Source organism: Solenopsis invicta, chromosome 6 (genome assembly GCF_016802725.1).
Source record: "Solenopsis invicta isolate M01_SB chromosome 6, UNIL_Sinv_3.0, whole genome shotgun sequence".
NCBI classification, from domain to species: domain Eukaryota; kingdom Metazoa; phylum Arthropoda; class Insecta; order Hymenoptera; family Formicidae; genus Solenopsis; species Solenopsis invicta.
Genome location: NC_052669.1, coordinates 3,752,930 through 3,778,818, shown reverse-complemented (window position 1 = coordinate 3,778,818; position 25,889 = coordinate 3,752,930). Strand labels below are relative to the sequence as shown.

The 25,889-nt window shown below is 36.5% G+C and overlaps 1 protein-coding gene across 8 annotated transcripts in view; it reads right to left on the bottom strand.

The window, feature by feature from the left end:
* LOC105193894 (neurotrimin) overlaps window positions 1–25,889 on the bottom strand; it is a 186,232-nt gene that overhangs the window by 59,226 nt on the left and 101,117 nt on the right. For 2 of the 8 annotated variants that reach the window (XM_026130625.2, XM_026130631.2), the window contains exon 1: window positions 22,120–22,279. The exons of the other annotated variants lie outside the window; for them this stretch is intronic. In XM_026130625.2, coding sequence (XP_025986410.1) covers window positions 22,120–22,198 — 79 coding nt within the window. In that variant the 5' untranslated portion in view covers window positions 22,199–22,279. Of the gene's footprint in view, window positions 1–22,119; window positions 22,280–25,889 lie in introns of those variants that run through there. 8 annotated transcript variants of the gene reach the window in all.

Genomic DNA, 25,889 nt, shown 5'->3' with positions numbered 1-25,889 from the left:
GACGCGTAAATCACATTGAGAATTGATTTTCTCGCCGCTTAACTAATTCCCTTTCGCACAACGCAAATTTATCATCGATTGTCTATTGTTGGAGAAGAAAAGTTTCGGTTATTACGTCTATCTTATCAAGAGCAACAGTTTTCCTTATCTTTTTGCCATTTCCATTCAGACATGTAATACTTGCACATTGAATAAAAATAAATTATAAGTTTTTGTAACACAACATTATTATACAAAATACGTATTTTTAAAATGTATCTTTATTAAGTTTGCTTTTCATAACCCTGTAATTAATTAAACGGCCATTATTTCGTAACCCATTATGTATTGCTTCAATAATGCATCAATTGAATTACCGTCCAATTATAGCTTTATCCCAAATAGCAAACGTTTGAAAAGAATATTGCATTGTGAAATTTAATCGCATTTTTGCCAGTCGTAATTAATGTCGAAATGCTTCAATTCGAATTTTTTGCTTAAAAATTTTGGATATTGTACCGGTCATGGCCGAAATTGCACGTACGCCTCGATCGGCAAATGTTCGATGGTTTCATTATCAATCCATTGTAACGTAAAATCCGAATTCGCCAATCCATCCTCGTTCACAATTTCGTTTCGATATGACGAGCGTGATATCACCCGGATATTGATCCTGGCGTATGACATACACGCGTACGTGCAAAGGAGCGCGCGCGCGTGAGCAGCGCGTTCATCGAAAGCGCACGATTGCGCGGCTGAATCGGTTATTCTGAAGCTTGATTTCAATTTGCCATAATTTCATAGAATTGATAATCAGGATTTCGCGTGTTTCCTCGACCGCGCGTCGCTAGACGAATGATATAACTTTCACGAAGACGAGAAATGTGCGGCGGATTATTATGTTGATAATGTGCATTTGCAGCGTGAATAAGGTGCTTCAAGTTGCATATGAGATCGAGAATGGAGAGGAGAAAAGCACGAAGCTAGATAGTAACACTGCGAAGTCTTAATGCCTTAAAATATGCACAGAGTCTAAATATTTCGTATAAAGTGATTTTACTAAATCTTCTTATTATATACGTATAGTACATGATTACTGCATCACTTATGAGAAAAAAATAGACATATTTGTAAATTAATGTTTATTTAAAAGAGTTCACATTCTTAAAATCAATTTGTATTTCTATTAAAATAAATTCCTGTTACGTTAATAAATAGTCTAGAAAGTGAAAAATTAAGGAGAATAATATACGATTAATCAGACGCAATTATCAATCAGCGCCTTGTGTAAATTCTACTTGTTTGAATAGCAGGCAAATTGCAAATTAAAATATGCAAATTTTAGATTTAAAAATGTTACATATAAAGTAGCTAACAAGGTAAAAGAAAAATGAGAAAGAGAAAGAGAGGAATTTTACGACGTTACGCATCAGGACTTCGAGTTCCAAATGCGACCTCGTGAGAATCGTTCGCGTCGCAAAATCTAACGAATTTCGCCGCAGCGTACGCCGAGTTATACCCGCATGGGTGAAAGTGCAAAGAAACGATACGAATGTGCCTCTCTCTTTCTCTTTCTCTCTCAGCTTTACACTTGCTGCCAAGTATTTATCCGGTTATACGAACGCGAGAATTTGAGGAAGAAGTGGTATCCCGTGCAGAATAACGACGCGTTAATTCACGCCTTGTAAAGTTATATTTCCCTCGATGTTTCATTTAAACTTAAAAATAGAAGTACATAACGTAGGAAATTTGTGGTTAAATTAAAGAATCTTTTTGAAAAAAATAAAAGAAATTGATTCACCACTCAACACTGAAAATTAATTATATATAAACTATTTGACAGAATCTAAACAAGACAATGAAAAACCTGAACAGAAATATATATCGTAAAATTTCTTTTAAAATCGTTTATCATCTTTAATATAATACATGTTATAATACTAGGACAATTGTTCATATATGTAATATAATAATCTTATTATTACAAATTAATTTGTAACTCTTTAATTAGATCATTAGCATTATTTTTAACGATATGCTCCTTGGCTTTGTGCACGAAGAAACAATTCCAATAGTAATACAGAACTTCCCTTGCACAATAAACGACAATCACATTGTTTCGTCCCTCGAGTATGTCGGTCATTGAGAGGAAGGAATAACCTAGTACGGCGGTAGAATCAACGACGAATTGCCGTGAGATATATCGTTTTTATTATGGAGGACTCACAATAACTCCTACTCGATTTAGAGTCCAAGCAGTCCGCAGAGACCCAACGTTGGAAGGGAAGGAGTACGAGGAGGGTGAAGTAGAGATAGTTTGCGTGAGAGACAGAGAGGCAACGAATGTTCAACCGAAGGGTGAGATACGCGAGGTTTCTATGGGTTTGCGGTGGGAAGCCGTTAAAGGGAGAACGCACCCGCTGACGAGGCTTTCCCTAGGTGCGCCAGCACCTAGTTGCTGGACCAAGCTTTCGGGATGAACGGAAGGGGCGTAGAGGGAAAGACGAAGGGGTGACAAGAGGTACCCCGCGCCGGAACCGAAGAGGATGGTAAAAGCGGGACGAGGCGGGAGAGAAATGGGGGATGAAATCGAGGGAGGACGAGGGAATTGAGGATCGGTGGAAGCGGAGAGCCGAGCTCAGCGCGGAATCGCCCGGCCGGAAAACGCGACACCACCGGAAGATTGCATTATCGCGCACCCACTTGTTTTCTATCCCCTCGTCGTGGCCTTTCGCCCCTGCGCCCGGCGCCACCCTTCTCTCCGCTCTTCCCGGGTCGCACCTCGCGTTCTCGCTTTTCTCCTCTGCATGCATCAGCCGATTCTTCCATCCAACAGCGTACATACAAATCCGTTTCGTCGGTTTCCTTTGTTCCGCTTGGGTCACCGGACCCAATTCTCTAGTGGCTCGGGTACGCACGCTCGCTCGATTTTCTGTAAAATGCGCGATTCCTTGCCCGGCGGAACTACCACATTTCTTCCGTCAAACAGAGAAAGCACCCAGCGAGTGAATTTCGAGCAGTAAAGAGGTGTAGTTTAAAGAATGAAGATGCCGTCGCATCTAGGACTCTGCTTCGCAATACCAGACTCCGTTTTATGGGACCACCGTTGATTAAAACTCGCTGCTTTCCCCTTTAATTCTTTTATTCAAGATCGACATTGCCTCGTTTTTCCTCTGTGATACAAACGTGCTTCCACATACGCGGTTTATTAATTTCGCAATCTTGAGACACACCTGATTCTAACGAGCATTTTTAACTAATTAAATATTTAATCGTCTCTCTTTATTTATTTGAGAAGCGACATAACTAATTAAAGAAAAATACGTGTATATATGATATCTGTAAAGTCTGTTCGTATCACGTAACAATTCAAAAAAGGTTCAAAATTATGAAAAATTGTGAAATACATTTTTGATCGTTTTAGAGTGCCTTTTAATTCTAATCCTCTTAAAAGAGTAACTCCATAAAATAATTGTATTTTGCGGTTTTCATAATTTTGAATCATTCCCAAAATATTGGAGTGGAAATGACATTAGGGACCTCGTATATGTATATGTATATATATAGGATTGATATATTTAAATAAGATAATAAGATTTCAAATGCCTTCTATTAATTTTAATCATTTTATTTTGCTTTAATTTAAAAATAGAAAACTATTTTAAATTTCTTAGTATGTCCCATGAAACTACGATCTGCAAAGACGAGTTGTAGATATTACTGATAAGACCTAAATTTTACAAATTGCGAAACAGCAGGTCGTTGCTATCAACGTATAAAAATCACTTGACAAGGAATCGTCTCGTCCTTTACGCGCGGTAGTTTAACCTAAGTCCTACTCAGTTTAACTAAGACTTTGGAGTATACCAGCTTGGTTTTACGGGATCTACGCGACACCACCGGTTTCGTTGATTAAAACTCTTCACTTCTCTCAAATCGCCGGAACTCGTATGGGATGAAACGAAGATAGAGAGAGAGAGAGAGAGAGAGAGAGAGAGAGAGAGAGAGAGAGAAAGAAAGAAAGAAAGAGAAAGGAGTGGAAAAAGGAAAAAAAACCAGCGCACGGTGACTGTCGAGAGAATGAAAGAACGAGCGAGAGCCTCCTTATTCCGGAAATTGAAAAAAGGTAGGAATGGCCACAGCGGCAACAGTGAGATGGAAAGAGAAAAAGAGAGAAAGATGGAAAAATGTAACAAGGGAGTGGGGAGGTGAAGAAAAGAAAGGGAACGGAAGGATCTGGTTAGAAGACGGAAACTGCACGCAGAGCGCGTTTCGTGAGAATGTACTTATGCATTGGAATTCCCTTCTCGAGAACGCGACGACGGCGCTGGTAATAGGGACTTCGCTACTAGCATCTTAGACGAAGCTGCGATTTTCCTTGCGGTGAGGAAGAAGGAAACATAAACTGCGGACGAAGACGGGCGTTGCGAACGGGCGCTCGTATGCGGGTACGAGAGGCAAAAAGAATGCGACACGGCCGAGAGACGAGAGATATAGTTCGATAAGTATGAGCGAGTGTGTCGTACGGGCCGAAACGAAGTTTGCCAGACTCGAGGTTGCCAAACGCGACTTCGGAGAGCGAGCGGTAGAGCGAGGCAGGAAGAACAAATATGTACCCGAGCCTGGTTCCGACGGATAAAGGATTTTCCTTGAACATGACGTAAGACTTTCCTAGGATAACGCTCCCCTCTTACATTCTTGTTCCTTTTAACTCATAACCCAGTCATTTTTATCTGTAGCGTTTACGTACGAAAATCGTAATAACGATATATAATCAGCGTAAGGTTCGTCGCAAACCTCGGCGATGAAAATACATGTTTCGGCGTCTCACTGACGTTTCGTACTAGATCATTGTGTTAGAAACAGTTGATTTCGAGACATGCTACGCTTCTCACGCGCGCGACTGTCCTACGACCGCTGTATACGAGAGTAGCCCTAAGGCACGGAATAAACTCACTCCAAGATACTTGCGGGGCGAGTGTTTGGCGCTACGTGTGCAGCTCGGCGTGGCGAAGTTTGCATCGAGACTGCCAGCCGCAGGTCGTAAGGACAAATCCGTTTTCGAGTTTCGTTGGGTTACCGGCGAACAAGGAATTTCCTTGATCACCAATGCGAATTTCGAATTAAGGTAGCCTACGACACACGTATAGGCGCGTATACATAAGTAGATATATTTAACTGCATCGCCCACACGTATTTTCATGTATACACGCAACGCAGACACACGCACGCACGCACATTTTAAACATATATAGTTCTCAAGGGGAGAGTTGGTAATGCTACAAATCAATGGTGTCTAAAGTTTAACGTAGCCCAAGGCACGTTATACGCGGTAGCCGTGTAATTAACCCCTTAATCCGTGAGTCGACAACGACTTTATAACATCCTGAATGTACATCCGGTGGTGTCAAGTCACCGATTTCAGAGAGTAAATTAATCTATACGTACTACCACTCGGAGCGGTATTAGACAAATCAGACGCTTCTTGCGCCAATCGTGTCGCGCCTTCATGGTTCAGTTTGTGATGGTCCGATCAGAGTACAGATAAGTACAAATATCGATTCATCGTAAGGCGTAAGTAGCGAGCAATTTCCACCAATTGGCAATATTCCGCGCCGTTGGCGGTCGATCGAAGCGAACCTTATAGCAGTAATTTCGACCGATTCGCTGGAACCCTCGAACAATACGTTTCCCTATTGATACGCGTCATTTCGTGAATACACTCATTAATCGGGTCGTATCGGTGACTTTGAAATATTCGTGTTCCATTGTGTTCTCTCGGTTAATTCATTATCGTTCTAGTCGCAAGCGTAAGTCATCCACAGATTTACGTCACGGGCAAGGAGAGATAATTGGTGACGTCCGCGGCGTTCCAGCGAGAATCGCTAAGTACGATCGATCGGTTAAAACGCGATAGAAAGTTCGCTCCATGAAGTGTAAATTTTTAATCAAGTGGAAAAAGCGGGGACCCTCATGCTGCCGGTCCTGCTTTCATTCCCCGCATGAAAACGCAGAGTTACGGGGAAAGTTGGATCGCCGTTAGTTGGATGGAAAACTTGTGAGTTTTAACTTCCATCCACTTTTGAGTTCAAAATTATGTACAGAATTGTTCACAGAAATATACATCTTATTTTTTTTAACTATTAATATTAAATTTAACCGCAAGCTAATTCACAACATCCTAACTTTTCGGAATTAAATGATATTATATTGAACTTTTCAATGATTTTATATATAAGAATATCTGAATTTTTAAATGATTCCAAGGAGATATTATTTTAATAAAATTGTTTTTTGTTTGACTTATATTTACAAATATGTAATTTTCAGATTAAAACCGTAATAATACTTCTAAAAGACCACTTAACGTAATAAAATGGATTATACGTATTTGTCGTCGCTTAACGAGAACCTGATATATTAAATTTCAGAATTAATAAATGCGGATTAGCTATTTTTTTTTTGAAAGAATTAAATAATACTACATGTGGCAAATTGCATAGAAATCCTATTTGCGTTAATAGCAAATTCGGCAAAGTTTCTAGTCTCTCCGACTTCGCTCTACCTACTCAGATAAAGTTCCCGCGATTCTGCCAGGAATAACACGGTAAACGTATTCCTTAAACCGGAAGTTTATCAGGGAATCCTGGCTGTGGTCAAGCGGATTCCGCTACCCTCCACACATACATACACATGCATACCTATCCCTCTATTCTGCCGCACTTCAGGGGCGCAAAATATTCGAGCAATTTGGTGACACTGCCAAGCGTCCGTTGGGGTCTTTTTATCCCTGGTGTTAGCCGGCTTAGTTTTATCGTGGATGCATTATCCTTCCTTCCTTTTCCTTTCATCCCTTTCCCGTTCTTTCCTTCGTGCATGTTTCTGCCCTTTCTCTTCACCTTCTCTCTCAATATCACTGCATCTTTTTCTCTCTTACCCCCGTGATACCAACTACATTTCGGCTCTTACCTATTCTGGATTAATGCCAGTGGTCTTGCCATCCCCGAATCTCTCTCTTCTTCACCGTTTCGAACGAACATCACCTTCCAAACCCTCCCACTTCTTTCCGTTCTTGTCTATCGTATATATTCTCTCTTTCTTTTTTCCCTGTTTTCCAGTGTACGACGCTTCGCTGGAGTAGTATAGATGTAAACCTGGCAGTCGTAAACGAAGAATTACGAAGTCGAGCGTCGCTGCCGACGGAGGGCATCGTGTATACTCGTTGTCGCGCTCAGTTTACCCTTCTAAGTCGAACCTCGGAGTTCAGATCTCGCCGTCTTTACATCACCTGCAGCTGGTGTTAAAGGATGACGAGACATGCTTATCGCAGTGGAAAATGTCAGCCCTCCTTGCGGGTAATCGTTACATACTATTTTCATAGAACACGTACCATTTGAGTTTTCATTTATGATTATTTAAATATGTTTAGATTAATGGTTAAACATACTTTATTTATTCCAGCAAAAGATTAAATTGTAGATAAAATTGTAAAATAATGATAATATCATATATTAGATACACAAAATAATTTGCGTAAAACGTAAATCAATATTTGTATTTATGCTAATTTTGAATCAATACAATCTAAAATAATTTAGTTATTATGTTCATTGAACCATGCATACATGGTTCTTAAATCTTGAATCTAAATTATCTCACTGTGTTATTTATATATTGAGTGAATTTCACTCTTATTATTGATTACATTATCCATTTATATCACAAAGTGATATCAATAGTAAAACAAAAATTGTTAAGTCTTCCGAATGTATTTGGTTATGAAAACTATTATTCATCGTTTAATATTTAGACACGGTAATTTAATCAATTCATGTAACCATATATTCGATACAATAGAAAGCAATCACGCATGTAAAATATATTTGGTAAAACGTATTATGCACAGTATGTATTGCAGTAATACGCGTATTGTATTAAAATAGATTTGGTATCAAAGAGATGACCCGCTAATTCTATCATTAAATGGACCTCGTTCCATGTAACAATGAAACAATCACATATCGCATCATTAGCAACACGTATATTTAAAAAAAGAAAAATAGATAAAAGACAGACAGACAGAGAGAGAGAGAGAGAGAGAGTGAGTGAAAGAAAGAGAGAAGGAGGGAGAGCACCTCTAAGAGAGTTAATATCTAAATATTATACATTAAATAGTTATCTTATATCCATCGCAATCTATTTCAATTACGAACGCTAAAACAAACAGTTTCACGACACCCCGGGGAATCTGGTCTCGAATTTCGTGCTCCTCGGAACGATCGTCTTATCTTGACGTATCGTCGGTGCGCGTCCCCGTAGTTACGTCGAAGATGATTTAAGGAGATAGATTTGCGCGCCGTCCCAGGTCTCACCGGTTTGCCATAGACCCGGCGCCAGGACACCTTAATTGGTTTAGGTTTTCCTGATATCGGATTTTACGAGGCGACCGGCAAGGAATGCAGTATTCTGTACGCTTAGCGCCATAAAGATAACTATCACGTCTAAAAAAATACTACGTTGCCGTGTAACTTATCGGAAAAACAGCTGATTGCCACTTTTTTTGTTGGAGGGATCAATCCTATACGTACATGTACACATGTAACATATATACGTACATACATACGTACATGTATATATTTTTATATATGTGTATATAATATACACGTGTGATGTGTGAAACTATACAGACAAATGGTCGGGGCAATGAAAATTCCTGAGCGTAAATTGCGACAGTGGAATTCATTTTAAAGCCATGTATACATGGTTTCGCGGGGAAAATCCTAAGGGGACGGTACAGGTAACGCATATATCGCAAAAGTTTTTTTACTGCCGTGTACATGCATGAGCGTGCCGACAAGCACTTTATTCCCCTGATTTTCTGCACTTTTCACGCATGTGACAAAGTCGGCTGACACTAGCATTGTGACAGATATGCTGCAATGTGTTTCAACTGGGACGTTTCGATGCAATGAGAATAACGATCATTACCAATGTTGCTAACAGTAAATCGCTATAAAAAAAATTGGCAAACATTTTAACTTAATTTAAGTATATAATAAAATGAATATAATTTTGGAAACAATTCCTTTTAGCATCAAATTTTTAATTAGATATTATTTGTTTTTACAGTCTGCAATTAACTACTTTAGCAAATAAACTTTGAATCAACATTCCATTAAAATAAAATTTTTGTTATATTAATTGAAAGTTTCGTTATATATTTGCAATTCTGACGGTAAATTGTATTTATTAGAAAATTTCTGATCAAAGGATTACATTTACAAAGTTTAATCTAAGCATATGTTGCGACATAATCCATATAAATAATACCTTTAAAATTATAATTATTGTTTTAAATATACAAATTGAAAGTTAACGATTATTTATCACTTTAAGCTTTCTGTATTCAATTCTTGTATTTTCTTAGATAGTTATGTATAATGTCAAAAGATATTTCTTGACATGTAAACTAATGTTCAGTGTAATAATTTGACACTATTATCCAACAAGATATAAAATACAGTATAAGATATAGTTTTTTCTATTATCTTGGAATCCGCTGTATAAAAAAATTTAAAAGTTAATATAACCGACAGTATATCATCATAAAATAATTTCGCATTTTATCCAATACATTTACAGCTTCTTCTTCTTTTGTATTCAATTATATTTCAGTTTTAATTCTTTTCATACGTGATAATGAGCTAAAAAGATTATCGTTATGTCACATGCATAGCTTCAAGATTTCCATTATCATCTTCTCTACGAGACTTCTCTACGAGATCTACAGGAGTTTTTAGGTCTCTTTACAGTTTAACTTTTCGAGCAGATATAATTTTAGACCTGAGCTACTCGTAAAAATTCATAATTTCCCATTACTTGTACGCTATTAAATTTAATATTAACCCCTACAAAAGTTCTCGGCTGGACGTTGATATGGCATATAATTTCAAGAAATTGCCAGTAAAATTAATCCGATAAATATTACATCGCGGAACATTACGGCAATAATGCTGGCGACATTATCACAAAAGTTACACACGTCGTTATTACACACACGCATGCAATCGTGGCCCTTCTAATTACCACGCCATTGTTGAATGGCGCCAAGTCATTGCAAACTACTTCTACTTCTCCACGCTTTTAACCGCCCCGTAAATCCACGCTCGTGAAATATTCCAATTATAATTGGCTCTAACTTTTTTCATATGGACCAGGGACTTACAGCCGCGGACGAGAAAATTATTCTCCGTGGACCCGCGGGTTATGCAACTCGGTCAACCAACAGACCATACCGCGAGCGCGCTGGTCCACGTGCGGTCATTACATTAGAACATGTAGAATTGGAAAATTCGCTGCTAGCACTGTCTCTCACTGAACCTCGTACTCGGGTTACGCGATTTGCCATGCGATTTCAAATATTCCTTTAGAAACGACCAGGCATTACTTTATACTCGGATAAGTCCTTTCAAAAGCATCGCTTCAAAGGATGTGTTAAAAGCCTTGGAAGTAATAATAGGATTTTGCTTTGTTCGCGAACGTGCCAGTCCGGTTACGCCTAGCTGCAATAAGTATTACAATAATTGACGTGACTCGGCGGCGTACGGTGAATAAAGGGAGAAACCATACTTGCATTCATCGACCATACTGACGTTCATCACGGCACATAAAGCTACACCCATTCTATGATGTACGGCTAATGGACGTAATTACTGTGTTGGCAGTAATCGTTATTCGTGCAAATCATTATTATTAATGTGTGTACTATCTTCACTGTGTACATACATGCTTACATTGTATATATGCGGCGCGATACGTTTCCATAAATTTCATCTTAACAATCAATGCTTGTACATCAAATTTACGAATATGGCTAAAATCAGTAGACATGTACATACATACACACAAACGCGCGCGCACACGCACACACACACACACGCGCGCGCGCGCGCGCGCGCACACACACACACACACACAACGACATTTTAAATTAATTCTATAAAAAGGTAGAAAACTTAAATCAACCGGGTCAAATTCTAGAGAACCGTAATTAAAAATTTATTTAATGGACATATATTCCATCTCATTAAAAACACATTTCTATGTAGACTGACATTTCCGTCAGCGCATATATGATCGTTTAAAAATTTTATGCCCCAGAAATACCCACGCCTGTTACTAACAACGTATTACAGCAAGGAAAGCACTATTATCAACCTTCATACGCGGAATATTACGTTGTACGTGATGTCGGCACACTACAATGGGAACTTGCGTGCATGTATATTTGCGTGTACGTGTGCGTATGCAGCTCACGTTCTGCGCTTTTGTCATGAATTTTCATGCCAAATTTCATGCATATACATTCATAAATACAAATCTCATATTTTTTAAGTAAAATGTTGGGTAGCTTTATATGACTGTGCTGAAGGATTTATTATCCGTAGAGCCGAGGATCTCTGAGAACATTACTAACCACGTTATCTTTGTTGACGTATTTAAAATGTTCAACATTTAAATGCATTATCATAATGCTTTTTAGAGATACACAATATGTATACATAACACTGTAATAAAACATTATTTATATAATTCTATAATAAAATAAAAGTAAATATGTACGTTTTTTTTAATGTATTTTATGTCATTCGAGCTGACCTAGTTTTCTCCCGTGAAGATGTTATCTAAATAAATCTATTATCTCTTATGCATTAGTCATAAAAGATCAAGAATATTTGTGTAGACAATGATACATCAGACGAGAATAGTTTTGTCGAGAATAGTTGCTTTTTGTAGCTCGTTTATTGAATCTCGCTAAGATTAGAAGCAAAACTTTTTTCCGTTATTTCATAAAATATAAATTCTCAAACTCACGCAGATTGTGAATCCATCAATTTTATACTGTACGATGCGACATGTCAGTCACGTCGCGAAGATTCCAGATACTTTCTCCATTTTACATGAAGCACTGACTTTTCACGACAGGGAAGTAGAATCTCCAAGAAATGCCGATAATTTTACGATATACGATATACTATTTCAAATTTCTGTAACATCTTGTTTTACCCACAATAAAATATTATTACTTAGTACTATTAATAATAACATTTAATTTTTTAAGCAATCTCAAACTTTAGTAAAAACGTCTGGCACAAATATTATACTTCCTTCATATAATATAATATTTGATCTTTTAAATATCATTATTATACTATAAGTAAAGTTCAAATTTAAAAAGTTTTCTTTATTTATTTGCGTCTTCAAAACTTTTTTCATTTAAAACTATTAAAATATTAGCGTTTGTAAAAAAAGTTGTTATTTTTTATAAGTAAATTATTAAAAAAAACATAAAACAAAGTATGATAGCATTGCTATTATATATATATATATATATATATATATATATATATATATATACACACACACACACACACACATACACATACATACATCATATTTAATTAAAGCTTAGTTCGCCGATGGGTATTTTACAATTGAATCTTTGTAGAAATTAATCATAAATGTAACAGAAAAAGTGCTTTCAACTGTTGTTAATTTCATTATATTATACATAGAACCAACACGAGAGAAAGCGACAGAGAAACAGAGGAAAGAGAAGATAAAGAGAAAATACAATATCTGAACAAAAAATTGATCTATTATTTGGAGCGTCGCAACGTGATTGAAGAGCTTCAGATCTCCGAGTATAAAATATCGCGATGAAATAGAGATTAACAAAAGCATGCCTATTAACGCACGATAATATTCCACAATAACTCTGCGTGAAATACGCTTGTAATATTGGAAATATGAATATGAAAGAATATTTAAAGAGAGAGTTCTTTAATTTCTACAAGCGTGAAAAATAAAAAAATGTAGAAGCGCTTTCATGAAAACTATTTGAAACAGCGTAATAAATTAAATCCTATATTGAAATTCTTTAATGGCAAAGATTACAATATAAATAAATATGTATCAATACAGACTTTGATTAAATTTTAGAAAAGTATTATGAAAAAATCAATGTACATATTTATAATCATAAATATATTTAAAAAAATAACAAAAACTCTACTCTAAACAGAAGAATTACATCTCAAGTTTTTCATTTATTTTGTTCGCTGCTAACTTGGGAAAATTTCTGCCTTGCGGAGTTAATTGTCTGATTGTTAATAATTAAGCATTCCTCTTCTCTACTTAAAGAAATATCAAGAGCAAAACGCGATCTACAACATATGCATTTTGTCTATAATGCGGAACGTTCTCGTGAACATTGCTTGGAACGGTTCATGTCCGGAAGTAATTTAAACCTGGGAACGGGTTAAATTTTCTTCCAGTTCGACGGAAAAGGTCAGTCGGGCGCGATATAATGAAATATCGATTACGCGGTCTGTGGCATTACCGAAATCGCTTTCCTAGCACTCGCTCACGTTGGCCCAAATTATTCCGCTCACTGCATTTAGATACTTTTATATGTAGTATTTTCTTATACACGTGTCATACTTTTCTAAATATTCTGTCTCTAACGAGAACTTGCGCGTTTTATGCATGATATTCGCATATGTATCGAATTTAATTTAATTAATCGAAACATATTTTAATAACTAAATAATAAAAAGCGATCTTTAATAAAGCTACAATTGATTTTATTCATTGGCAAAAATAAAATTGAAGAAAATAAATTTGCATCCCAATAAAGAAGATACAGAGAATTTGAGATATGTTGTACAATATTGAGAGAGAGAAAGAGAGAAAGAGATGCTAACATTTATTGATATAAATATTTTCTATTGATATAAATATTTGTTAAGTGTTTCTAATTAAAAATTTAGTATTTTCAAAAATAAAAAAATTTCATAAGATTTTGGATTAACTTCTTAGTATTCCGAGATAACTTGCACTGAAAAGTTTATTCTGATTTGATCGGAGGATAAGAAAAAAGAGAGAAAGAGAGAGAAAGATGGGGGGGGGGAGATGTAGGCGATCCATTACATTGTGTACGAACAGGCTACTCCTTCCAATTTTTTTTTATATGTGAAACGAAATGTGTATTTCCGCGACGACCGAGAACAACGACCGCGCATCTCCCGGCGGAATTCGCGCGTAATAGTGCCCGCGCGCACGCTCACTTGTTCATACAGATAAATTTCCATGGTGGCGAGGGGCATACGAACGGCACGGCTTCGTTTTGCGGGGCGTAATTGCCGCTACCGAAATCGATGAATATTTCAGCGCGTACAGTGGCGCGCGGGTACGAATGCAGCCGCGTACTTGCGCCTGCACACCTCGCAACGTACCCGCCGCACACGTACTCCCTTACCCGCCATTCTCTCGCTTTCACTCACTCACCCTCTTATTCTCGCCCTCGTATCACAGTATCTGTCCTGTATCCTCCTCCCTTTGCCGCTCCCCAACGCTGGCAACGGCCGGCGAATATGTTTATTCATGCGGTTATTTATTAGTTCGGGCAATTAGCATTAATTAGCGCAATCTGGTACTCTGTTCTACCTCGCAGCGGCACGTTCGCAAGCCGCGAGCAGCGCGACATTGTGTGGTCGTAATGTTTTGGCGGTACACAACGAGGCCGGCAACGAGCTGCAAGTTACCGGTTACGATTAGATTTGGGAACTGTGATGGCATTCTTCCTGGTTCTATTATAAGTAAGGAAAGATAACCTCGAACGTCTTCGTTAATGTCTTCCCTTTTTTCCCCTTTTTTCGAAAAAAAGTAACAATTTTCTTACTGAGAATATAAACGTATTCTGGAAATTTAATCTCTGTAATCTTGTATAACTAACTTTTATAGATTTCTTAGTGATTTTCTTTTGTTAACGTTTACTATAATACTATATAATTTATTAAATCCAATTTGTTATATTTTTGTATAATTTATGCAAGATAAATGGAATAAATAAAAGAAACTTTAAAAATAATTTTTTTTAATTGGTATTATATAAATCTGTTAGTTATTAATTTATTTTATTTTAGTTATTTTCAGCTGAGTTTCTATTCAATATAATATTAATCATTATGCAAGATGTTGCAGTAAATAATATCAATAACTTCGCTCTTTACTTTTGGTTCGTTTTTAAAGTAAAACCAAGTTTCGCTTCCAATTATTATAGTTATTATACCGGTCAATATAAGTAGGTATAAAGAAATCGTGCGCAATAAATTTAATTGGTTGACACGGCATCACAGACTCCGAAGAAGGTAGAGAGAAAAGCAGTTAAGTGAATGTTTCAGAAATAATAGCCTACTCACTGGCGGGCGTAGAGATCACTTCGTTTTATGACCAAGTGCGATCAATTTGTCGCTTCATTCTGATACCTCTTTCATTGGTCAATCTCATATAGTTACGAAGGAAGTTGCGGTCGGAGTTTTCTCGCTTCTAGCGTCACGTCACATAAAGTTCAAAGAAAACGGAATCAAAAGTTAGATGACAAGCACAAAGATGAAGAATACGATGAGGTTGATTCAACATTGAACTGACATTAGGATACTAACATAATTTGTTCCTTAAATATCTACTTGCAGTTTTATTAATTTCTATTTTGAAGATTTTAATGAAATGCAAATTCTGAGATAACAAACTTTAATTTACAAAAAAGTCAAAGCAATAAGGAAGCTAAAATTATTTTCGATGGCACTACTATAAATGTAATAAATTATGCAAATAGAATGGAATAAGGATTGTACTAATATCTATTTTAAATTATCTCTCTGTTGTAACATTTTTCTACTTATTTAATTCCTCATTTTATTCTCAATAACTTAAGTGGAAAGTTCCACTGCGAAGAACTGAAATGTGAAATCAATTTGTATGATTTTAATTTAAATCAATTAACAAGCAAGGAAGTGAGGATCTACAGCAATTTATATTCCATAAATTCAATATTCGTTATTTTCATCCTAAAAGGAATAATAAGAGTATACTAATAAAAGTAGAACAAATGATAATCTGACTATTTGAGAATATTATATTATGATATCTATTTTCCGAATTCATCGCGCCCACCCATGTTATTCATGCGATAATAGAACAGAAAGGATTGGCACAAGATACTAGGCAGGCCAGAGCATTAGCATAAATCCGATAGAGATTCCCGGTATTATGAGGATCCAAATTCCTGGCCGTTAAGCCTGTCCTCTTTCCCCGCGTAACTATCCCTGCTATCGTGAATACGGCGCACTGGTTCGTGTAGCATGCAGCGTTCGCGTAAAGACAATGGACTCCGATGGTGAGAGATGGAGTAAGAGAGAGTTCATTAGTCGTTGCCGCGTCTCTTTGCATTAAGTATTGATAACGGAGAACTCTCGAAATAGTGTGCGAAAGGACCTAGACGGAACGCGGAAGTGGGACGTGGTCTTTGTCCGCAACTACTTCTTCGCCGCATTCTACGATTGCGCGAGAAAGTTAGGTGAGAGTAGGTATCGTCTTGGCGATGTCACGATGACTACTTGCCCGCGGAATTCGTCTTTGCTATCAAGCTGAGTACAAGTAGAGACACATTGCAGATGCATTGGTGGCAAAGGTACCACATCAAAGCCCACCCCAAGCCGACTTCGCGCACCAATCCCCAATTATCGTCGAGTGCCTGTAAAGTCGTTTCCTTGAGTCGCTGTCGTTGTCGCGCTCTAATCGGTTGTCAAGTAGCGGTTTCTACGTCTAATACGTTCAGTTAACGACTCTACCCTCCAGATCAACGAACATACACACACACACACACACACACAGAACGAAAGTTATATTCATGATGACGTAATAAGTGAATCCTTGGAAAATGCTGACGCAAATAGTGCATTTCAAGCCTCTTCTCAAATGCTTTTATTGTTCAAGAGTACATGATGTATTCCTCAACAATTTTACTTTGTAAAGGCAAAAAGCAAAATAATTGAAAAAAACAGAAGCATACGTTTCTATTTTTGCACATATGCAAATAACAAATGTAGAAAACAAAGGTCATTATTCGAAAATTGAGAGATGCTGAACAAGAATAGCAACGCACAAAAATAATTTCCGTATGAATACGCAATCATTATTATAACAATGTTTTATTTATGGAAATAGGATAATGCGCTGCGCTCGAAAGACGCGGTGACCCATATTATACCAAATAAGCATGATTAATTGACCATGATTCAGCTTAACTCTTCTGTTTCTCCGGGCATAAAGTAAGGGTAATTTCTGATAAATGATGCTTTGTCCAGCGTCCAATTAGTAAATGTAGCATGTAATAACGGTAGCACAAAAATAAATTTCAAATTGCAAAGTTGTGCAAACTTTATGTGAGTTTAAGGACACGGTACACCCTCAAAGTGAGAGCTATATTTTTTCTATTCTGTTAATTTTAGTAAGTGTAACGACGTGCATAATCCTTCGAACGCTACGTCGTTAGCAGCATATTGAAAACATGCATTTTATCACGTACGTCGTGCTCTCCAAGTTTGTTTAAAATCGCGGTAATGCTCACTGATGCAACTTTCCCCTCGAGTATTTGCTCTCTGCACCGCGCTTAATGCACAAACATATATTGTTTTCTACTGTTCTTTTATCTCGTTTGAAAACGGCAGTCCAAAGAGGTTCAGGCGTATGTATAGGTACGTAACCGGAAAGGTAATCGTTCGAACGTATCCTCCCAGTTCGGTCGGAGGTACGCAGGGACGTTCCCAAGTTTTATTACCCCTGTTTTTGTCAACCCCCGGAGGGGGTGACCGTTTCTTTCTCTTAGCAGTGATATTTCACTATGGCTGAGAGAAAGAGAGAAAGAGAAAGAGAGAGAAAGAGAGACGCTCGCCTCTTAAGCGTTTGAGCCCATTCGGGCGAGCTAGGTCGAGAAATAAGGAGGGGGCAAAAGGGGATAGTTACCCGCACTGCAGAATTGCCATTTTCCGGCCTCTCCCTCTCTATTTTACTCCCCTAATCCCAACGCCATAAATTAGCTGGGACGGAAGTTCGATACGTTAGTCGCATTTGTCCAGGGTATACCCGAAATAAAGAGGACCTCGTGAAATCATGAGTACGCGCGAGACGGTAGAGGGAATTGTTGCCTCGGCGCAACACTAGGGTCCTATCTCACGGTTAACGAAGGCCGGCCGTACGTCTGTCTGGACTACTTAAGGTATCGATACCCGTACCTCTCTAATGAACAAAAATAGTGACAAATATTTACACCGATCTATTCTCGCGTTATGTTCAATTCCTTCTATAAACTAAAATGCAACTGGTTGCTCGTTTACTTCATATCGATATTTTGTGCACATGTCCAAGCGTCACATTTCTTTCCTAAACATTTTGGAGCACGAGAACGATGTTACATAAATGGAAAATATTTAATTATCACAGAGAATATTTGATAAATTTAATCCAATAGGATTTAGTTCAAAAATATGAATTATTATTAAACGTCATTGCTTGTTTGCTATGATATATTTGGTTCAAATCTAATATCGTAATATGGTTTAGTTACGTAGCGGCACAAATATCTTTATTATGTAAGCGTCATAATAACTTTTAACTTGCACGATAATTGCTTTTTAATTATTATTAAAGAAACAATTATAAATGTATTATTATTATTATTAATTAATATACTATTCGCTTTTACAGTAATTAACGTGTTTTATTTAAAATCCAATGTTACCAAAGAGATTCTAAATGTTAATGATATTTATATGTATATGTATCTACAATATATTAATATATAATTTATTAATAGAACAGACATTTTCATTGTTTCCATAATGTAATCACTTTTTTATTAATTTTATTTATAATTTATATACCGTGTAATATGAAAAATCAAACTATATATACATAAATAAATATAAAATATATATTTTATATATAAATATAAAATATAAAACATATATCATATATATAAATAAAAAATATATATTAAATTACGTGCGCGTATCAAAATACATGGCAGATAAAATTTTAAATAAAATTTTACACTGAAATTTGACGTTAACTATATATCGTATTAGTATACTTGGAATCTGGAAACGTTAATTAATATTAATATTATTTGTTCTTGCATCTTTTCATTTTATAATAATTTGTTGAATTAATATCCCGGTATATCTCCCGCCTAATTTTCATCTTTGAATGGCACCTTGTAGCGTTGTATATTAATGACCGCTCTACACCATACAACGTGCATACAATGGCATGCGGCGAACAATGGTGCGCATCGATTCGAATGAGTCAATCATGGCCAATCTAATTAGGGTATGCGTAAGATCAGAGCACATGGAATGTGATTCATGGTCTGTGCTACATTATTAACGATAATTTCAACAATATTAGAGATAATTTCAATAAGATGTTACATTTCTAATACTTAAAGCCTCTAATTTAAATATAATTATTTCTAATTTATGTATTGTACTTTATGTAGCTGAAAATTATTGCAACATTGATTATTTTTTGTCAGACGAGAGTAAATGGCTTTTCCTCTAATATTTAAAATTTAATTAGAAGAAATGCTCCACACTAATTAATCTAAAATTACTATTTGCATAACTAAATTTTGCTTAACACTAACTAAAAAAATAATATTACATTACACATTAATATGTATATGCAAAATTTAATTTAGCAGTTTTCTTGTCAAATTAAGAATAGAAAGAAAGAGAGAGAGAGAGAAAGAGTTTGTAAGATTTAATTTTTTACATAAAACACCATGTCTTAAAATATATTTATACAGAAATATATTTCCAATTTATTTTAAATGTTTCATTATCATAAAATGTATTACAATATTTCAAACATATATATAAATTGGAAATTCTAATATATTTCGCAAATTTATTGTTTAAAAAATATTTTGATAATCTAAATTATTAATTTACTTTTAAATAATATAGCTAATTATTAAATGGTATAACAAAAATTAATAATCATCTATTATTTTATTATTTATTAAAACGTCCAGATCAAGTTAATTAAATCATGTAAAAGAGTAATTTTTAGTTTAGAAACAGGTCAAATATATACATAAATTTTACAATCCGAAGTACAATGTTGCCTGATTTTGTACAGAAATGTTTTGTTTATTCAGCATATATTATAAGAGATGTTGCATCGCGGTGAAAATATACGTATAGAGAAATGTGAAACACAGTGATCCTCTGACTGAAGTGTAAATAGGAACGCCGTAAAACTAATCCGAGGATTTGTCTCGGATAGCGCTTTGTTATCCTTAAATTAAATGAGTGTCGTGCCGTTGCCAAGGCTTTTTTGGCAGTCAATGTGGGAAGGCTTTCGGTAGGTGGAACGAGCTCGCCGAGAAAAGGGAGCGCAGTGAGTGAAGAGAAAAAGGACGGTGAGGAAGGTAGAAAAGCTTCACTCGCACTCGTCGTCTCGTCCGTTCGTTATTGTCGGCGGGTAAGGATCGTGCCAGGGATTGGAAAAAAATTCCCGGGTAGGAAAGGTTTCTCGCCTTCATGAAAACTCTGAGGTTATATAGATGGAGAGATAAATAATGTATCAGGATATTGGGGGATAATCGCGCCGCAGCGAGAAGAATCTAGGGTCAGGCCAATCGGAGGTAAGGTAACCACCACACCCCAATGTGTACATCGACTATAATCTTTAGTTTCGTCGAAAACGCGGTGGTAGATAAATCAAGCCAAGTTTTTGCGTGTTCTTTGTGCTGGCGCTGACTCTACCTAGAGAATTTTATCTTGATTCCGAAAGCTGGAATAAAAGTAGACCGCGAAGAAACATGAAAGAGAAATTAAATTTCTCATGATAACGTTATCGTAAGCGTGTGCGATACCTTACACGTTTTTATCTGCGTTAAACCGACATGCTGCTTGATAATGGAGCAATCTGCCTTTATAGGAAATTTAGCTTGATAGGCAATTTAGTGGAAACTTGCAAATTTAACTTAAAATATGTAAAATACATTGCAGCTGCTGCAGGTTTTAATCTAAAAAATTTATTGAACGCAACACCCAGACGTTTATCCCAAATTGAAAATATAGGTACTTTAATACCAATGTTTATAAATTATTGATAAATTTAATTGGAATTCATCTATAACTTTTGATAGTTGAAAAATTTACAATACACACGCTGTTAAGTTGCATCTTCTTAACAGAAGCAGATTGTACAAATAAAACGAAAGTGTCGTGTACCTATCATGTACAGTTTATCGTGCATGACGCGTCGTTACTTTACTTGCATCGCGGCGTGTTACGGCATGTCATTAAATTAATGCTGAAATCCTGTAGCACGCAAACTGCCAAAAGTTACTGGCCAACTCAAATCTCGGAATTATATTACAATCACGGCACCACAAAATGATGTGCCAATCCGTTCTCGAATCAATATTGGATCGTATTAAAAGTGTAGTATATTTTATTAAAATGTTCGTTATGCGATATTCTGTTAAAACCGATTTATCTCACAATCATAGTAAATTTATAAAATTAGATAAAAGCAGTTATGGACATAAAAGTTTAAAAAGTAGATAAAAATTTCTTTTTTTACGAATAAACTTTTAAATTAAAAAATAATTTTATTTAATTTAAATAAAAAATATTTGTATAATTTCTTATTATTTATATAAAGTGGCATAGTTTAATGAACACGCACCGAGAATGTGTTCCAGAATAAAGCAAACATCTTATACAAGAAGCTTTATTTATAGAGCAAACTAAATTCTGATAATAACTCACTCACCGCTTTTATTTGTTTAAGTCATCTTTGGCACAGGTTTGTAAATTTGCATTTGAAATTTTAGGTCATGTTCTAATATTCAATGCCAGCACTAAAAATTTATAGTTAACGATTTTCAGTGTTGGCAATGAATATTGGAGCAGGGCCATAATATAAACTTATGCTACTTGCATATAGAGAAATACCTAATGAGAGCACTACGAGTTGAAAATACGAAAAAAACGTATGTTACAGCAAACATCGCGACATATCATGTCGCAATTTTACGATGTAATTAACATTAACTTCGCGGAGTCGCCAAAACAAACTTTGAGAAATTAATTCACAAATACGCAGTATAAACTCGAATAAGCCACGTACAACCCTATTCACGCACAGAACGTGCCCCTTTTGAACATAAATAGACAGCGATATTCTCAATGTTAGCATACGACGAACTTCATCACTGACCTTCCACGAGGGTTGGACGGGCGAGGAACACCTGCGCGACGACGTAAATCGCTGACACAATAATGCGGATCAGCGACATCCATCTAGAACTTGGCGTGACGCCACGACGAGAGAGGACGATTCGCGCCGGAATCTCGGTGCGGACTGACACACGAGGGGTTTACCCGGCTCGGTGGCGGCTGGAGTAAAAGAGAGGGTAAGAAAGAGCGGTAGGGAGAGATGGAGAGATGGAGAGAGAGCGGGAGAGAGAGAGAAAGGGACGGAGGGAGGGAGAGAGAGAAATCAAGAGAGAGAGAGAGAGAGACGAGAAGGAGAGCGTGATCCTTTCTGGTCTGCCGTGAGCTTTAGGGTTGGTGGTTCGCATGCGCCCGTCGAGGTTCACGTGCCCTCCGCCATCACAAACCGTAAGACCCGCCTTCCTCGTACTAGAGACACGTTCTTAGGATAGCGAGAAACACACGTAGACACCAACGTCAGTTGCATGGTATCCGACCACCGGAGTCCCCTTAGGATAGATAAATGATCGAACGTCTCGCGTTAAACAAGTAGACGCCGGATTATGTTTCTGTTTATACAATCTGCGCTGCTTTCTCAGAATGTCAAAATTTATTACAACCTACAAAGCGACTATACTCTCGGCTTCTCATCGATCCGATGTAGTGCTTAATTAGTATGTGTAGATATTATCATGTTAAACACGTTATCGTGCGGAAGTTATTTTAGCAAGACCAGAGAAGTTATCTGACATTTAAACATCACAATGCATCTTCAGTTATATAATATTTCGAGTTAATTTTGGAAATAATTTTATTTTTGAATTTATATATTTGTATAAAATTTTGAAATATGTACATGTACATATTTATGCACGCATCCATTAAAAATATTTTAATATAATATACATTGCATTATATTGTGTATATATATATATATATATAATTATATAAATTGCGTTTCATAATTTTTTATTTTGTGCAGGGTTTTTATTTAAATTCTAATTGCATGATTATTACATGTGCAGTATCATACGTATGTATATACGTAATTACGCAAGCAGAGTTTAGTTTTTTAATTTTTTAAATATACCTTAAACAAAATTTGAAAAAAATATGAAGCTTAATTTATATTAATTTCTACCTTGTATACGGTATGAAAAAATTTGTAAGTGTGTCTGATATAAAATTATGATTATACTTTCATTATTGTAAGTAGTAAAACCTATCATATGGTCAGCTAGGAACGTTCGCGAAAGGCAAATAGCCAAGTTTTCCTTCGCTGAACTTGTACAGAATGAAATTACGTGTTCAATCGAAACGGCGCTTTTCAATCTGTGGCGAGTGAAAATAGCTTGAAATCGATCGTCGGTCCGACGGTGAAAAAGATTATCCACTTTTCCGTGTCAGATGATAAGATTTCGTGACCTGTGATTCACCGCATCAGGGCAACCTACACGTGAGGAGACTATTTTAACAGACTGTCGATCAATCAGTAGATATCCTCGTTTATCAACTCCTTTAGATGATGGCTAGACTCTAACGAGGTCGGACGTTCCTACGTAAAGCTCCTTTCTCGACCGCACATACTGTTTCGAGCTTAACGAAGTTGGACGCATCGTTGCAAAGCTCTTTCTTCGAACGTAGTGTATGGTTCACGTCTTTCAGCGCCGCGGTCGCGTCACGAGAACAGTCAAATAAAAAATTACGGAACAACGGGCGGTATATGCGCAAATGCTGAATTGGTTCCAAGTCACGAGTCGAGAAATCGTTAGCGCGCGATATACTGAAACTAGGATGGAAGTCGCCATCAAAAAGGTTGCAAGAGGAGTTTAAGCGTTTCACGTCTTTCGTTGGCATGCGAACGAGTAGTGCAAGTCATAAACCCAACCCACAGCTCTCGGGCCAGTATTCGTAACAGGCATTACAGTACCTATATCGCCCTATCCCCAGGGATGACTCTAAGTGCAAGTGTACCGAAACTTTCGTGGGTGCCCTCGTAAACCGGTAAGAGATGGCTTCAAGGTGACGGCAGGAAGCGAAACGTGTTTCTAACTCCCCTCCACTCCCTGCCTCTTTTCGTCGCACTTCCTTTTCCGTTCTCTGTCTCCCTTTCTTCTTTCTGTAACATTCTCTTCCTTTCACTCGTGGGTAAGGTAAAGCCGACAACATTTCTACTACACTTGCCTCGTCGCACATATTCCGGCACCGTTGTAGGCGCTTCTGTAGGTCTCTCAAGCGAAGTTTCACAATAGAAACGCGAGTCTCCAAGAAGGAAGCTGTAGATATTGTCCAAATTATATGTTCTAATTAAAGCACTCTACTACAAAAATTTTATTTGATTATTTCGTTAAAACGTCAGATAAAGCGTCAGATAAATGGTCACAATTCAACATCAAACAAACATTCGTGTATGTCACGCATCGTTTTCGATTAATCAAAAATATTTGTATTTACAATCGCGCTTCTATCGCATATATTATTCATATGAGAACATGTATATGAACTAATAGATTGACAATATGTGGTTAAAATTAGTGCAAACAGAATACAATATATGTTTAATTGTTTAAATAAGTAAATATTTAAAACGGGAATATATGCAAAAACGAAATGCGCACAACTGATTATATCTGGTCTTGTTGAGTTTAGAATTATTTACAACGCTAGGCGTATTTGCAATATTTATTGTTGAATAATATCAATGTAATATAAATAATGAAAAAAAGTAAATAAAAGAAATTTATTCTTGCAAGATGTTTATCAAAATAATGCGTGTCACTTGGAATATCTAGCATATACGATGAAAATATCTTAATGTAATATTCAACATTAGATGAATTTATTACTATTGTCGATATTATCGATGTATTGATTGCACTTATTTAGGGATTAAACCGTTTGTTTCAAAAAGATTGATATAAAAGATTGACTACTACAGCACAAAAATATTACCAATTACACTCAATCATTATATTATTTATTTATACATATCACTATCTAAGATTGATATAAAAAATTGATTACTAAAGTGTAAAAATAAAAGCAATTATCATATTCTTCATCACTATTTTACATACAATTATTAAAAAAATTAAAAACATAAGAAAAAATATATATACGATGCAGTGACTCGACCTGCAATAAAGTTAAATAAGTATACTTTAATATTTTTAATCATATGTGATCTCGTCAATAAATCAAACACGTTTTTAATGAGAAAATAATAAAAAAAAATATGTAAATGTATAAATGAACAATATAAGTTAGTAAATATATTAACCAGAAAGATTCAGTGAGCTTCCACATAAACGTTAATATGATATACTGAAATATACCTAGATCACTCGTAATTATAATTCGTAAATCGTTTTTAAATACTGTTTGCCCCGACAATGTTGGCGTCCAGTTCTAAAGCCGCGCAAGCGGCTGCTATCTACCTCACATATAACATCTAGCCTGCGGGCTGTCCAACGAAAAAGAAAAACGTTACGATCGTTTGTTTTTAGATTCGCATCCGCGATAAAATCAAATTGCACGGAGATCGGGCGAGACGTCGTCCTGGACGTCGAAGCGGCTCCGGAAAATGCCCATTCCCAGTGAAGGACTGGATGCTCATTTCCTGCCGTCGGCGGGCCGCAAACGCGAAACGAGTAATTCGATTTTCTGCGAAAGCGCTAAGAGGCGTCCAAAAGCCTCGACTGCGCTCACTCCGTGTACGAGGTACAGTTGCCGAGTCGAGAAAAGAATCGCATTGCCTCTCTTTATTCGTCTTGC